General features: G+C 46.0%; 1 protein-coding gene across 1 annotated transcript in view; it reads left to right on the top strand.

Moving 5' to 3' along the window:
• The window catches only part of NECAB2 (N-terminal EF-hand calcium binding protein 2), a 378,362-nt gene that overhangs the window by 329,146 nt on the left and 33,702 nt on the right, over positions 1–15,514 (top strand). Inside the window, exon 9 of the mRNA XM_006133911.4 lies at positions 12,469–12,525. Within this exon, the coding sequence (XP_006133973.1) occupies positions 12,469–12,525 (57 nt within the window). The remainder of the gene's footprint in view (positions 1–12,468; positions 12,526–15,514) is intronic.

Below are 15,514 nucleotides of genomic sequence, written 5' to 3'. Positions count from 1 at the left end.
TGCAGCATGCGGGGATTTCATTTTTGGCACTGTACCTATTTTTGCGTAACTAATCTCATTTTTGTGTAGTCTCCCTTTCTGAAATTAAATGCTTCAGTGTTGGGCTGCTGTGATGTTTTTCCCACCACAGGGATGTTAAATTTAATTATATTAGGGTTACTATTTCCAAGTAGTCCAGCATATTTACCTCTTGGACCAGATCCTGTGCTCCACTTAAAACTAAATCAAGAATTGCCTCTTCTCTTGTGAGTTCCAGAACCAGCTCCTCCAAGAATCAGTTTTTAAGCTGTCAAGAAACTCTCTCTTCATCCCATCCTGAGGTGACATGTACCCAGTCAATATGAGGCTAGTTAAAATCCTCCATTATTATTGAGTTTTTTATTTTAATAATCTTTCTAATCTCCCTGAGCTTTTCACAGTCACTCTTACCATCTGGTCAGTAATATTTCCTTACTAATTTATTCTTATTATTAGAACTAGAATTATAAATCCACATGTAACCACCTCCAGGCAGATTTGAACCTGGGACCTCTGGAGCTTAGTGTGGGAGCCTCTACAGCTTGATGCTAAAAGCCAGTGGGATCTCAGCTTAGGCTATAGAGCTCCCTTGTTCTTATTTCTGGCTGTAAGTGGTCTAAGTACCACTCCATGGGACAGTAGGTGTGTGGGTTATGCATTTTTGTTTCCAATATAATGCCACTCTCCTACCAGCTTGACCTGTTCTATCCTTCTTATATATTTTGTACCCTGGTATTACAGTATCCTGTGGATTATCCTCATTCTACTAAGCTGCTGTGTTACTTGTTATATCAATAGCCTCATTTAATGAGAGGCACTCTAATTCACCCATCTTCTTCTTTAGACTTCTAACATCAGTATAAAAGCACTCGAAAGACTTGTAACATTTTTAGCTGTCATGATTTAATTGAATGGGATTCTTTTTCATTTGACTGTTTTTGATCCTGCCTGTATTTTATCATTTTCCATCCTCTCCTTTCTAGGACACAAAGAACCTCCATTAATAAACCCTCCCCAGCACTTGTTTTAAAAACGGCTCTATGACCTTTTAAATTTTAAGTGCCAGCAATCTGGTTCCATTTTGGTTTAGGTGGAGTCAATCTTTCCTGTATAGGTTCACCCTTTCCCAAAAGTTTCCTCAGTTCCTAATAAATCTAAACCTCTCCTTCCTGCACTTCATCCACACATTGAGGCCATGCAGTTCTATCTGTGTAACTGGCCCAGCAGGTGAAACTGGAAGCATCTCAGAAAATGCTATCATGGAGATCCTGGACTTCAGTCTCTTACCAAGCAGCCTAAATTTGGCCTCCAGAAACTCTCTCCTATGTCATTGGTACATGTACCACAACCACTGGCTCCTCTTCAGCACTACACAAAAATGTATCGAAATATCTCAAGAGATTCACACACGGGCAGTTGGTGCAGCAGGGCTGGAGGAGGCAGGCCCCAAGCCCACCTATACCCCCGCCCCTTCTACAGAGGCTGCCCCCCCCCACCACCACCACCATGGGGAGGTGCTCCATGAGCCCCTGAGCACTTCCTTCCTTTTCAGGACACTCTATATGATATGTGGGGTGGGCAAAAGGCTCATAGGCCCTATGCTCTACACTTCTCCAGTGCTGATTGAACTTTCTCCTGGCCTGTTGTAGATAGCACATATTAATAAGACATACAGGTATGTCTACACCACAGCATTATTTCAGAATAATGTCAGTTATTCTGAAATAGCAAAAAGTGTATCTATACTACAAGCCTTTATTTTGAAATAATGTCAAGCTGGAGGAAGTCTTACTCTGACTCCTGGTAACCCTCATTTCATGATGAATAAGGGAAGTCAATGGAAGAGTGTTCTGCCTTCGGCTTCCTGCTGTGCAGACGGCGCCAAAGCCAACTTAAGCTATTTCGACTTAAGCTACGCACTTGTCATAGCTGAAATTGTGTAGCTTATTCTGACGTTAGCCTTGCTGCGTAGATGTTCCCACAGTGGGTGGAAAGAAATCCAGAATCTGGCTCAAAAGACTGCAGTGTCCTTTAGAGATAGCAGATATAAATAAATCCTCAGAAATCAAAACTAGTCTCAAATACTTTTTGAATATTTGAGAAAATTATTCTCTTTCTGCTCTGGAAGAACACATTAATTTTTTTGGACTGCTGTATGGATTGCACTAAATAGAGATATGTTAGTGATGATAACTTTCTACACTTCTTTTCATTGCTGTTTTTCTTTGAGGGATATATAGGTGGTCAGTTGAGAAGAATAATTGTTTCATTTTTCTTTTCAAATGGTTACTGATGTTTCTATTTTCCTCTTTCTCAGCTGAAAAATGTTTTTAGAAAAAATAGCAGATAGAATTCTGACTAATCACAAACTCATTCATACTCCTGTCTCACTTGAAGTTACTTAAAAATGCAACCAAATTGATGCTACAGGTTCTCTACAGCACAGCAGAATAACTCAATTCAGCATAACTAGAGGTGGTGGGACAAGAGAGTGAACACTCACAAACAAATATGAAAATTGAAAATTTGTTTCTTTTTTGCAGAGTTTAAAACTCACTAATGTTTTATTTTTTCTAAAATGTTCATGCAGTTTTAATGGAAATAATGAAACCATTATCATGAGACCATAGGAACGGCCATACTGAATCAAACCAATGCTCATTCTAGCCCAATAGCCTGTCATCTGAAAGTGATCCTTTCCAGATGCTTCAGAGGGAATGAAAGAACAGGGCAATTATTGATTGCTCTAGCTCAAGCACGTCTGCACTTATGATCCAGGCAGAGAGGGCTCTTGGTAGGTGGCAGATAATCCTTAAACAGAGGTCAAAAGCATTAAATTGGAGGGTGCCATATTGTGAGGGTTCTGTGGTGGAAAAGTTCCCTTCAGGGAGGGATGTACGATGCATCAGATCTGGGCCTGGAAACCAAATAAAAAATAAAACCTTTATGGGCAGGATGCAGAAGACATGCCTTTCCTCTTTCCCCACCAGTGTTTGTGATGTTCCTCTCAGTATCATAGCCACACCAATACACTTTCACTCCAGCCCTCTTCTCTCACACACACGCCTTTCCTAATGTGGTTGCAGCTGTAGGTGACAGTCTGTCATGAAGAGGAGATAGCATGGTTCCCTTGCATTAGCTGTAAGAAGGCACCTGCTCTGTGAGCAGGAGCCAGGGAGAAAGCCCAAATTCTAGTTACTGTGTCCCCTGTCTCCCCCAACTATTTTATGGTGGCCCATGTGACTCTAGGATAGAGAAGGTGAAGTTTGGAGATTCAAAGCATTTTCTAGTCTTAATCTATTTCTAGATCCCCTGTATTTCGTTTACATATTGTCCAGGTGTGGCATTTAGTCCTATATGGCGAGCCACCGGAAAGGTTATGCACCATCTATGCCTTCAAAAGAGGCTTGGGTGGGACCAAACTGAGACATAGTCCTTTTATTGGCCCTCCTCACACTGGATCAATAGGTCAGTTACATCCCATCTAACTTTCTGGATGACATGAGACTGAGGCTTTGTCTACACTGGCAACTGAGCAACAAACCTTTTGTCAGTCACAGACAGGTACTAGTGTATACAGTTCTTTGCCAGCAGGAATGCTCTCTTGTCGACAGGGCAAACACCGCTTGGAGGGAAGGAGGATTGGAAGTTTTTTGTCTACCAAAGTGCCAACAAACAGTGTTTACACTGCCTGACTTTTAGCCACACTGCTGTGTTGACACTACTGTGACTAAAAGCTGTGTAGTGTAGACATACCCTCAGACACACACAGCCTCTCTCTCCTTGTTAGCTAGCTTCACTGCCCATTGACACTTGTAACACTGCATGCAGATCCTTTTTCTTTAATTTTAGATTGTGTCACTGACTCTTCATGAAAGGCTTTTCATTAATGCAAGCGAATATTAATGAAAGATGAATGGCAGTGCCAATGTGAGTCCTTCTTATAGAGAGAAGTACAGGCAGTCCCCAGGTTACATCAGTCCGACTTAAGTCGGATCCCTAGTTATGAACGGGGGGGCCCCGCTAATGCGGGGTGCCTCCCCCATTGTCGCTGCCTCCGGCGGCACGGGGGGAGCTTCCCCCCAGCAGACCAGGGAGACGCGGAGCTAGCGCCCCCCCAGCAGACTAGGGAGACACGGAGCTAGCGCCCCCCCCCCCCAGCAGACCAGGGAGATGCGGAGCGGCTTTTCTTGCCGCGGAGGACGCGGGCAGCGGGACCGCCGAAACGCGCCGTGGTCTCGCCGCCCCTGTCCTCTGCGGCGAGGAAAGCCGCTCCGTGTCTTCCTGGTCTGCTGGGGGCGGGGCGCAACTAGTGCACCTCCCACCCGGCAGACCAGGCTTTTCTCGCCGACGCCTGGGGTAGAGCAGCTGGGGGGCTGCCGGGTTGGTCCCACAGCGCCGAGGTGCGGCGCTACTGGACCAACCCAGGAGCACTCCAGCTGCTCTGCCCCAGGCATCCTCAAGTAAACCGCTGCTGAAACTGACCAGCGGCTGACTACAGGAAGCCCGAGGCAGAGCTGCTCTGCCCCAGCTTCCTGGAATCAGCCGCTGATCAGTTTCAGCAGCGGCTGACTTGGGCACACCTGGGGTAGAGCAGCTGGGGTGCTGCCGGGTTGGTCCAGTAGCGCCGAGGAGCGTTGCTGCGGGACCAACCCAGCAGCACCCCAGCTGCTCTGTCCCAGGCGTGTCCGATTCAGTCGTTGCTGGTCAGTTTCAACAGCGGCTGAATCTGGACGCCAGTTCCGACTTACATACAAATTCAACTTAAGAACAAACCTACGGTCCCTATCTTGAACGTAACCCGGGGACTGCCTGTAGTGCAATCCAATGACTGCTGTAAGAGCTTATTTTGATTAGCGATCAAATCAAGGAGATGCTTGTAATTATAATTTGCCACCATTGGTGGGAAAGAGGTAGAGTTGATTGTTAAATTCTTACACTACGTCTACACTGTCCCCGCTTTGCGCAAAAAATATGCAAATGAGGTGAAGCGTTGAATATTGCCACGCCTCATTTGCATAATTAACTAGGTTCCATTTTTGCACAAGAGCTGTTCTTCCACCTTTTTTCAGGAAGAACGGCTCTTATGCAAAAGCTACTTGTGCAAAAATGGAGCCTAATTAATTATGCAAATGAGACGCAGTGATATTTCATTCTTTGCCTCATTTGAATATTTTTGGCGCAAAACGGAGGCAGTGTAGACATAGCCCTAATGTTATTGCTGTCATGTGGGGCTCCTGGAAGGAAGGATTCCTGTAGTGATAAGAGGGGACAGTAATTTCAAAACACCAGATGCTAAGTGCTAGTGGCAACCATGGCCTATAGTCACTGGTCCCTGTAAGCTGGGAGTTTGTGTGGCCACTCAGGAGAGATTCACATGCCACCCCGCTCTGTAGCAGAGCACCCACAGCTGGGATTTTTGTTTCTGTTGGCTGTGCATATTCACCCATGCAACTGTGCACATAAACATTAATTCTCCACATGGATGGAAAAAATTGCACAGGGATGGAAGAGATTAGCGGGGACACTGATTTGCTCTGGAATCTGATAAGGGATGGAGCTTTTCACAGCTGAATTGTTTACCTGCCAGTTGGAATGCAGCAGGGTCTTCCCCTAAATCCAAAGCTGGGAAATGTGCTGCCTCCCTCAATGGTTTCCGAACATCTGGACCCCACATCACGCCCCATCTCCCCTCGATGCCTCCACTGACCTCAACCAAGGTTCCATTGCCCCTACACCGGAACCCCACACCAAGCCCCTGTGCAACCAGATCTCCCATTAAGCCACCCACACCCTAGCTGCCCCACACCCGGATCCCCCCACAATAACCCCTCCCCACTTGGCTCATGCTGGGCTGAGCCTGCTCACCCACACCTGGCAGGCCTGGCAGAGAGGAGTAGAGCCAGCTCTTACACTGTGTTAGGATCAGGTGCAGCCTCACTGCCGAGTTCCTGTACTGGGGGGAAGCTGGGATTTCAAGTGATGTCCCCGCTCAATGCAGCCAGTGGTCTGTGCTTCCCTCTGCTAGAAATGTGAAGATTAGGGATTCTCTTAATGGCCTTCCTATCACAGACTTCCAGGGTGACATTAGGCTCATCATTTCAGGCTGATCTCAAGGGGTATGTCTACACTACCCCGCTAGTGCGAACTAGCGGGGTAATGTGTGCATACCGAACGTGCAAATGAAGCCCGGGATTTGAATTTCCTGGGCTTTATTTGCATAAGCCGGCCTGGCGCCATTTTTAAATGCTGGCTTGTTCGAACCCCGTTCCATGAGGCGTACAGATAGTTCGGAATGGCTTGCTAGTCCGAACTATCTAGCCCGTGCCGCGTGTAGCCGTGCCGTAGTGTAGACATACCCAAGGGGAGTTATTCCACTGATTTAAAAAACAGTGGATAAGAAACTTAATTATCCTGTGCCTCAGTTTCTCCATCTGAAAAAAAGAGAGAATAATATTACTTGCCTGCCTCACAGGAATTTGTATAAATTCATTGGTTTTAGTTGGGTGTATTGATATAGAACGTGCTAAGAAGTGCAGTTTTGCAAAGTGAAAGTTGAGACTGAAAAGGGTTGAGACCTAGCCTACCAATAACTTCTCTCTTCCCTCCCTCCTCTCTCTGCCCCGCTTTACCCACCATAGTTCTCTCTCCCCACATTCCCACTGCTCAAGATCACTGCCCTCCCCAACCAAGCACTCCTCATGCCCTGACCATCACAGAATTTGGACAAGTAAATTCTGCCCCAATTCAGGCCACTGTTCCCCTGTGGGAAAGCTCTGAAGGTGCTTGCCATTCTATGTTCTCCAGGATCAATGAGAGGCATTTGGGGGATTTGCAAGCTGCCTGCATGTCAGCTATGAGGGTATCTAATAAACCTGCAACTGACATTTCTTATTCCCAAATTTAATGCTGTTAATTAAATTTTGTACCATGTGCATATCTGGCACATGGTACAAAACATGCTCCATTTTGTTGAGAAAGAAATTGCAGAAAAGTGGAGGGTTTTTTCAAAAATAATTTGCTTGGGTTCAGGGATTTGGCTGGAAGGGGACAAGCACACAATGAGCAGGGACACAGGATGCACAGGGAAGAGAGGAGGGAGACAGGAGGAAGGGGGTGGGGCCTGGGCTGGGAAGAGGGTAGGATCTAGGCTAGGAAGCTCCTGCCTCCCAAAGTGGAAGCTTCACCAACCACCCATGCCAGCAGCCCAGCATGGGATACAGGAGAACACATTGCACTGATGCACTTTTGGTAGACAACACAAACTCAATAGAATCATAGAATCATAGAGCTAGAAGAGACCTCAGAAGGTCATCAAGTCCAGCCCCCTGCTCTAGGCAGGACCAATCCCAACTAAATCAACCCGGCCAGGGCTTTGTCAAGCCGCGACTTAAACACCTCTATGGATGGAGACTCCACTACTTCCCTAGGTAACCCGTTCCAGTACTTCACTTCCCTCCTAGTGAAATAGTTTTTCCTAATATCCAACCTGGACCTCTCCCACAGCAACTTGAGACCATTGCTCCTTGTTCTGCCATCTGTCACTACTGAGAACAGCCTCTCTCCATCCTCTTTGGAACCTCCCTTCTGGAAGTTGCAGGCTGCTATCAAATCCCCCCTAACTCTTCACTTCTGTAGACTGAACAGACCCAACTCCCTCAGCCTCTCCTCATAAGTCATATGCTCCAGCCCCCTAATCATTTTGGTTGCCCTCCGCTGGAAGAAGATGGGTAATGTCAGTACAGCAGCACCGAACATTCCAAGGAGCGGATATGGACTTGGACCACAGTCTAGTGATTGTAAACATCAAGATGAAACTTCAGAGAAAGTATAAGACACGGTTTACGAAACAAAGGCATGTGGCGAGACGAGGCAAGGAAGAAATAAGGAATGCATACGGAGCAGCACTCAAAGAGAAGATCAGGAATGTGGGCACAGAGAAAGACCTAGATAAGAGAGTTGAAGGGACAGCCATGGTGATTGAAGAGGCATTTGAGCAGACAGTTCCGGAAGAAGAGAAGATCAATAAGAAGTGAATTATGCAAGAGACACTGAAGTTGATCCAAGAGAAGAGAGCATTGAAGATCAGAAAGGATGTTTCCGAGAGGGTGGAACAGCAATATAGAGTGAAATGAAATGAGATAAGGAAAGCAGCCAGAATGGATAAGGCAAAATGGTTAGAGGAGCAGTGTGAAGATATAGAGAGGTATTATAGCGAGTGTAAGACCAGGGAGGTGTATAAGATGATTAGGAATATTAATAGGAAATGACAGACGAAGCAGATGGCAATCAAAGACGAGAATGACAAGATGCTCATGAACAAGGAGAAGGTTGTGCAGCGATGGACGAGATATCCATCACACACAGTTGGACCCGAGTGTCTCAGAGAGACTGAATGAAGAACTGAAAGAGATCTCACCACCGAGTATTGAGAGCGAGACTAATATTTTGAAGGAGGAAGTAGAAAGAGCAGTGAAACAACTAAAGAACAACAAGAGCCCTGGAAATGATAAGATCACAGGAGAGAAGATCAAATACAGTGGAGAAAGTATGATTCAGGAAATATACTGACTATGTAATATAGCATGGAAAGAAGGGAAGGCACCTAATGAATGGACAAGATCTGTGCTAGTGACTATACACAAGAAAGGAAATGTGTTAGAGTGCAAGAACTACAGAACGATTGCCCTAACGAGTCATCTAGGCAAGATGATGATACTGACAGAGAGATTGAGATCGCAGATAGAAGAACATCTAGCGGATGAGCAAGTGGAATTCAGGAAAGATAGAAATACCATACAGCAGATATTGGCACTAAGATTGATAGCAGAGAAAGCTCGATGAAAGAACAAGAATATCTACAATTCCTTCTTCGATTTTCAGAAGGCATTTGACAGTATAGATCAGAAAGTGACTTGGGCTGTTTTGGAGTCACGGACTGATTATGAATATTGATAAAACGAAGACATTGTTATCTGGAGATAAGGAAATAGGAAGGAAGATCAGTATAGATGGGATCAAACTAGAGAACATAGAGAAGTTCACGTATTTGGGGAGCAACATGACATATGATCTAGACTATAAGACGGAAATAGTGACTAGAATAGCAAAAGCAAGAACGAGTTTGAAAGCAATGAATAAGATCTGGAAAAGCAAAGCGATTAGCTTAGGAACAAAGCTAAGTGTCTTGAAAATGTGTGTGTTCAGCAGCATGTTGTACGGATGTGAATCATGGGTGATAACGAAAGATTCAAAGAGAAGGATATTGGAATTTGAGAGGAGCTGTTATAGAAAGATCCTAAGAGTAGGATGGATGCAGAAGGTCACCAACGAGGAATTATATAGGAAGATATAGCCAAAGAGAACCTACTGCAGAAGGTTATACAGTGGAAGCTACAGCTATTCAGGCATATCTGCAGAATGAATGATGAGTGAAAAGTCAAGACATAATGGATGGTTCGAATAGGAGAGGCAGACCCCACAGAGAATGGGTAGATGATATAGTAGATTGGGGCGGAGCTAGTCTACAGAAACTAAGTCACTCCGCACTGGACAGGGAAAGATGAAAGGAAATAGTGAGGGAGGCAATGGACATCAACGGGTGTTGAGCCTATGGTTGTTGATGATGATGGTGAAGTGTGTTTGCAGTACTAGGGCCTGAAGAAGCAGTGTGGCTGAAGGGGGGTGAGGGATGGAGAGGAGCATGTACAACAAATGGGGCAGGAGGTAAAGAAGAAAGAAGGGATGATGGTGGAGGTGAGTTTGCTGAGGGCCCTGACGGTGAGAATGAAGAGCTGGAATTATTGAATGAAGTACAGTACAGGAAGCCAAGGAAGGGTTTGGGTAGTGTTAGCTGACTTCCTCAGCTGATATGTAGCCTGCACTCTTCATTCCTGTCTTCTTTTCTCCTTGCCTAACTAAGGCCATGAATAGCAACTCTCTCTGCTACCCCTGAAGGATAATTTATGGGCTCAGCAGTTTGGTCCTCACACAAAAACATTAAAAATAATCCTAATATGTAGGTTAGTGTTTGCAACTTGCAAACATGCACCCTGAGACTGTTCTTAAAACCACAGATTGGGCACTGGGTTTTGCAGATTCAGAAGCATACGGAATTAGATGGCTGTCACTGGCAGATAACATTCTTTGCTTCATCTCTGTGTATTCTGCCTTTTGTGCAAATCACTGGGGTATGACTTACATGGCTCACACCGGGAAATATTTTTGGCAGTGCTAAATGGCTCTATTTGTTGAAAGTGATACATAAAAGATGCAAGACGAGTGCCACTGCTTATATTTCTTTTAATACTACATTGGTATCCAAAGGGGGTATTGAGGTGACAACATAATTTCATAATTTTGGCTTTTATGATGAGTTGAACTAATTTGTTCAGCTTGTTATTGTGCGCAAATAGACCATGCAGTTTTACTTCTGATGGTGTGACATAATGGCTCAGGACACTGGAAATGAGATATGGAGCCTTGCACTTCTGTGTGGCAAAAATCTAACCTATATTGGCTGTAACTAGAAAGTCAGCTGTTTGGCCCTTGAAAAGGGAGTTGAGGCAGTGTGCATATCCGTTCTCTAGAAAAGGAGATACTAAAAATATTATAATAATTAGAAGACTTACCTTCATTGCCCAGGCCTCCCACTGGCTTCTCTCTGGGGCCAGCTCGGGACAGAGGGGCACCATGCAGCCTGCCTGCTGGCTTCTCCCAGGGGCCAGCCAAGGGCATAGGGGTGCACCACCCTCACACCAGCTTCTCCCCAGGGCCGGCCATGGACAGTCCGCACTGTCCACGCGCTGGCTTCTCCTGGGGCCAGAACAAAGTGGTGGAGGCCATGCAGCCTGGTGGGCGACTGCTCCCTGCAGGCAGCCCAGGGTGGTGGGGGTCGTGTTGCCAGCCAGCAGCTGCTCCCCAGGGCTGGAGCACTTGCTGCCCTGCTGTGGTCATTTGTGAGTGTAACTGTCCCTGCTATCACATCCCTCCCTTTCCATTTGATGTGAAACAGTCACTTTCTATGCATATCCCATAGTCCTGGGATAACCAAGCCCTGACCTTGCTTTAAGTTATGATATGTTCAAAGAGCTCCTCTTAAAGGGTAAGACCTAGGACAGGGTGGGCAAAAGGTCCTCCATGGGCTGGATGCGGTCCACTAAGCGCGTGGATCCGGTCTGTGGAGGCCCTAAGGCCAATCAGGGCCTGGGGGTGGGGGAGCTGCGTGAAGCTTCCTTCACCCTGCTTGGGCCCTGTGAGGAGCACGCTTCCCTGCTCCCAGCTCTGATTGGCCTGGGGGTGAGGGAGCATGCCAAGCCTCTTCCAGAGCATGAGTACCTAATGGGAAGGGGGGCAAAAGGGTCCCCTCACCCCCAGACCAGTCATGGTCTGGGGTGGGGTAGATTGGTCTGGGGGTGGGGTAGCCCCACCCTTTCCCATTTAAGCTCCACCCCTTCCTATTTAGGCTCTGCCCCTTCCGGGGTGGCCCGGGGCTACTTCAAAAATTTTTGAAGTGGCCCCCCGGCAAAAATTATTGTCCACCCCAACGTAGGATCACCAAATTTAGTATGCAGCTTCCTTTTATCATAACAAAGGAATGTGATTGTTTTGCATCAAACAGAAAGGGAGGGGTGTGATAGAAGGGACAGTTATACTCATGAGTGAAAACAGGGGGCAGCAAGAGCCACAGCCCCATGGAGCATCTCATGGCCCTGGGTAACCATGTTGTGGGCCCCTCTCCCCACTACCTCTCAGGCCAGCCCTGGGGAGAAGTCTATGCAGGTCCTTCCCTCCCACCCCAAGCTGGCCCCACGGAGAAGTTAGTAGATGGGCCACATGACCTCCACTGCGCCTGGGCCAGCCCCAGCCCCAGGCAACACCAGGTAAGTCTTCTAGCCTCCATTATAAAATAGATTCCAAGGCCAGAAGGAACCACTGTAATCATGTGTTTGACCTCCTGTATAGCCCAAAATAATTCTTAGAGTAGAGGTCCTGCCTATGTCACAATCACTGGATGACAGGCCTATAGGTTAGATAGTTATGTGTGTAGACTGCTGCTTTTAAATTCTTTTGTTTCCATGTTCTTTTTTTTTACTGTGAGAATAAGGAATACTGTGCTTTGAAGAAGGCTGTTTGGACACTGTATTTACCAATGGTTACAGACTCCTCAAGGGAAGGACTACAGATGCCGGACCCAGTAGCTCAACTATGTAAGCATGGTTGATAGACAGGGTGTCAAGGTCCCGAGCTTTGGCTAAGAGTGGGAGAACTGTGACCTGACATTCCCATCCAGGAGAAGTAAAGGACTGAGTCTGGACGCCTGAAGGCATGTGCTCAAAGAACAGACAGGACCGAAGGCAGCTACTCCTGCAACTGTGGCAGAGCGTTGCAATTCCTTTTACCTTGGTCAGTGCAGTTATAATGGGTTTTGTATTTTCTGCATTTTTTCAGACTCTGTGGTTTGACCTGCACCAGAGACTGTCAGACAGCGAAAGCACAGCTTGCACAGTGAGTATGCACACATGGGCTCTGTCCCTATGAAGATGAAAGCCTGTGTTTGCATATGCAAACGTGAATGCATACATTTCCCCACAGCCAGGCTCACAATCCCTTTTGGTTCATTTTCTGCAGACAAATATTATATGTGCTGTGGCAATGCCTAGTGGTTCCCAATGGGATCTGCATGCCACTGTGGTAAGTGCTGTACAAACACACAGTAAGAAGCATCTAATTCCAAACTGAAAAGAACTTGAACAAGCCTTTCTCCTTTGAAGTGTGTCCAGGATGTGAATGACACTGCTACTACTGGTTTACACCCCTGTGCACAGAAAAATGACATTGAAGATGATTTTTCTCCTTATCTTTCTTTCCTCATAATTACAAGTGGAGCCCAGAATCCAATTATCCCTTAATGGCAGGCAGTCCTTCATATGGATTTGAAAAGGCCTTTCTCCTTCCCCGGAGGCTCTTGCACTCGTTTTTCTATTGTCAGAAGAGTTTGATGTAAGTAGGAGGGTGCATTGATCACAGTTATACTAATTAAAACAGAAATATGAAGTGGAAACTGCCTCTCTCTCAGCTGTTTCTTGGAATCCCATAAGCCCTCAGAATAGATCTATTGTACTTGCTATCTTAGCCATGATTTTAAAAGCAGGCTCTGTCTTAGAGGCATTTTGAATGCACCATCCATATCAGTGTCCCTGTAGCTGGGGACAGAATGACACAGAAATTAATTTTATTTTTTGTTATATGGTTAGTTTATCATCCAGATTCATATTTCTAAGGGAATAAATATTAAATTAAATTGACAGCCATCTTTGTTAGCTCCACATTTGAAATCCCAACCCATATTTTACTCTTATTTTATATTGGTATTACAGCAGAACTTTTGGGGCAGAAAATAAATTTTGTTCTGTATTTGTATTGCACTTAGCATAGCGGCATCCTGGACCACAACTGGAGCATCAAGTGATAATAGGAACTTGGGGCTTGTCTACACCAAGGATTGATTGCAATAACTATTGCAGAATAGATTCTTGCATGAGTGCTATGGGTGTTAGATAGTGGGTAATAGAACAGTTGACTAACTGCATGAATTCTTAGTGGTTAGTCAACTATTCTATAGTCCCCCGGGGCAGGGCTGGCAACCAGTGCAATCCAGCTCGACCCCCAGGGAGCCCTCTGCCACCCCACGCAGGTGCCTCTGTATCAAAGGCAGCAGCATGGGGGTGCTTTTAAACCGACTCCCCCCAGCACCGGCTCCTTCTTCCCCCCATTGCTGCCTCTAATACAGAGGCAGAAAGTAGGGAGGAAATGCAAGTAGTGGAGAAGATTAACCAACAAGCCTAGGTTTATCGGTTAATTGTCTACTTGACTACTCGTTCAGATCACTAATGGGAACTCTTATTCTTGAAAATACATCCATGTGGGAAGTAATTCCAGAATAGCCATAAGCATTTTAAATTTAAACCCTTACCTTTTTCCAAAATAGCTCCTCTCTGAAGACAAGCCCTTGTTACCCTGAGGACAAGGGCAGACTGTTACAGCAATTACAATGAACGTAAAATTCCCTCAGATGAAGATGTGCTAATTAATGAGGTCTCAGACCTGAAGGTTGCATGCAACTAACTGGAACTGAAGTGGCATTTCAAAGAAACTAATGCATTAAAAACTATTATGTGTTGATGTGTTTTACATAGGAGCTGTTAATATTGCTGGGGTAATGCCTGACAGTCTTTGGACCCCCAGTCTTGTTTACAGAACATTATAAAGCAATGCATTGAGGTTGTAAGTGTGAAACAATTGCAGTGAGCTATTTAGGAGAAAAGGGAGCAGTCCAAGAGCAGAGTCATAATAAAACACAGGTTAAAATAATCAACGTGACACTGAGTCAGTTGGGGTATGTCTACACTACAGCACTAATTCGAACTAACTTAATTCGAATTAGTTAATTCAAACTAAGCTAATTCGAATTAGTGCATCTAGACCTAAAAACTAATTCGAATTAGCGTTTTGCTAATTCGAACTAACATGTCCACAGTGAGTGGACCCCGAACCGAAGTTAAGGCTGGCTGGAACCAGTGCCAGCAGGGCATCAGGTTAGGACTTAGAGTATGGAATTGCTGCCTCAGGCTAGCCGCGGGGCTGTGCTTAAAGGGACCCGACCCCCACCCCGGACAGACAGTTCTCAGGGTTCCCCGCTTGCTTGTCCACTTCGATGAGGGACAGCAAAGCAGTCCTGTCTTGGAGTGTCCTGAGTGCCCTCACTCGGCACATCAGAGCACTCAGCCATCAACCCAGCTGCACTTGCGGCAGGCTGCCATCCGGGGGGGGGGGGTCAATCGGGGGGCTGTCAGGATCCAGGAGGCCCTACAGGAGAGTTTCCACCCTGAGGAGCCCGCAGAGCCACCCCAGTCCTCCCCATCGGGGGCTTGTGCCCCATTCCTCCCTCACCTCCTTCCATTTACCCCTCCCTAGCCCCCCTTCCTGATGTAAAAAATAAAGGACACGTGTGTTCAAAAAGAGAAACTCTCTTTATTTAACAAAACTAGGAGGGGGGGGGATTAACCTCTGGGGAGACTGGGAAAAGGAAGTGGGAGAGGAGAAGAGAGAAGGTGGGAGACAGGAGGGGGAAGCCTGGGAGGAGGGAGCTGGAAGGGGGAAGCCAGGGGAAGTATAAAACTATGATACGCTATATCTTCAGTACAGTGTACAGACATGGTCTCCTCACCTCAAAAAAGATATTTTGGCCTTGGAAAGGGTTCAGAAAAGGGAAACTAAAATGATTAGGGGTTTGGAACAGGTCCAATATGAAGAGAGGCTAAAGAGACTGGGACATTTCAGCTTAGAAAAAAGGAGACTGAGGGGGGATCATTAGAGATATATAAAATCATGAGTGGTGTGGAGAGGGTGCATAAAGAAAAGTTCTTCAATAGTTCCCATAATATAAGGACTAGAGATCACCAAATGCAATGAATGGGTAGCAGGATTCAAACTA

Source organism: Pelodiscus sinensis, chromosome 12 (assembly GCF_049634645.1).
Source record: "Pelodiscus sinensis isolate JC-2024 chromosome 12, ASM4963464v1, whole genome shotgun sequence".
Classification (NCBI taxonomy): Eukaryota; Metazoa; Chordata; order Testudines; family Trionychidae; genus Pelodiscus; species Pelodiscus sinensis.
The sequence above is the reverse complement of the archived record's forward strand: the minus strand, read 5'-3'. Positions and strand labels throughout refer to the sequence as shown.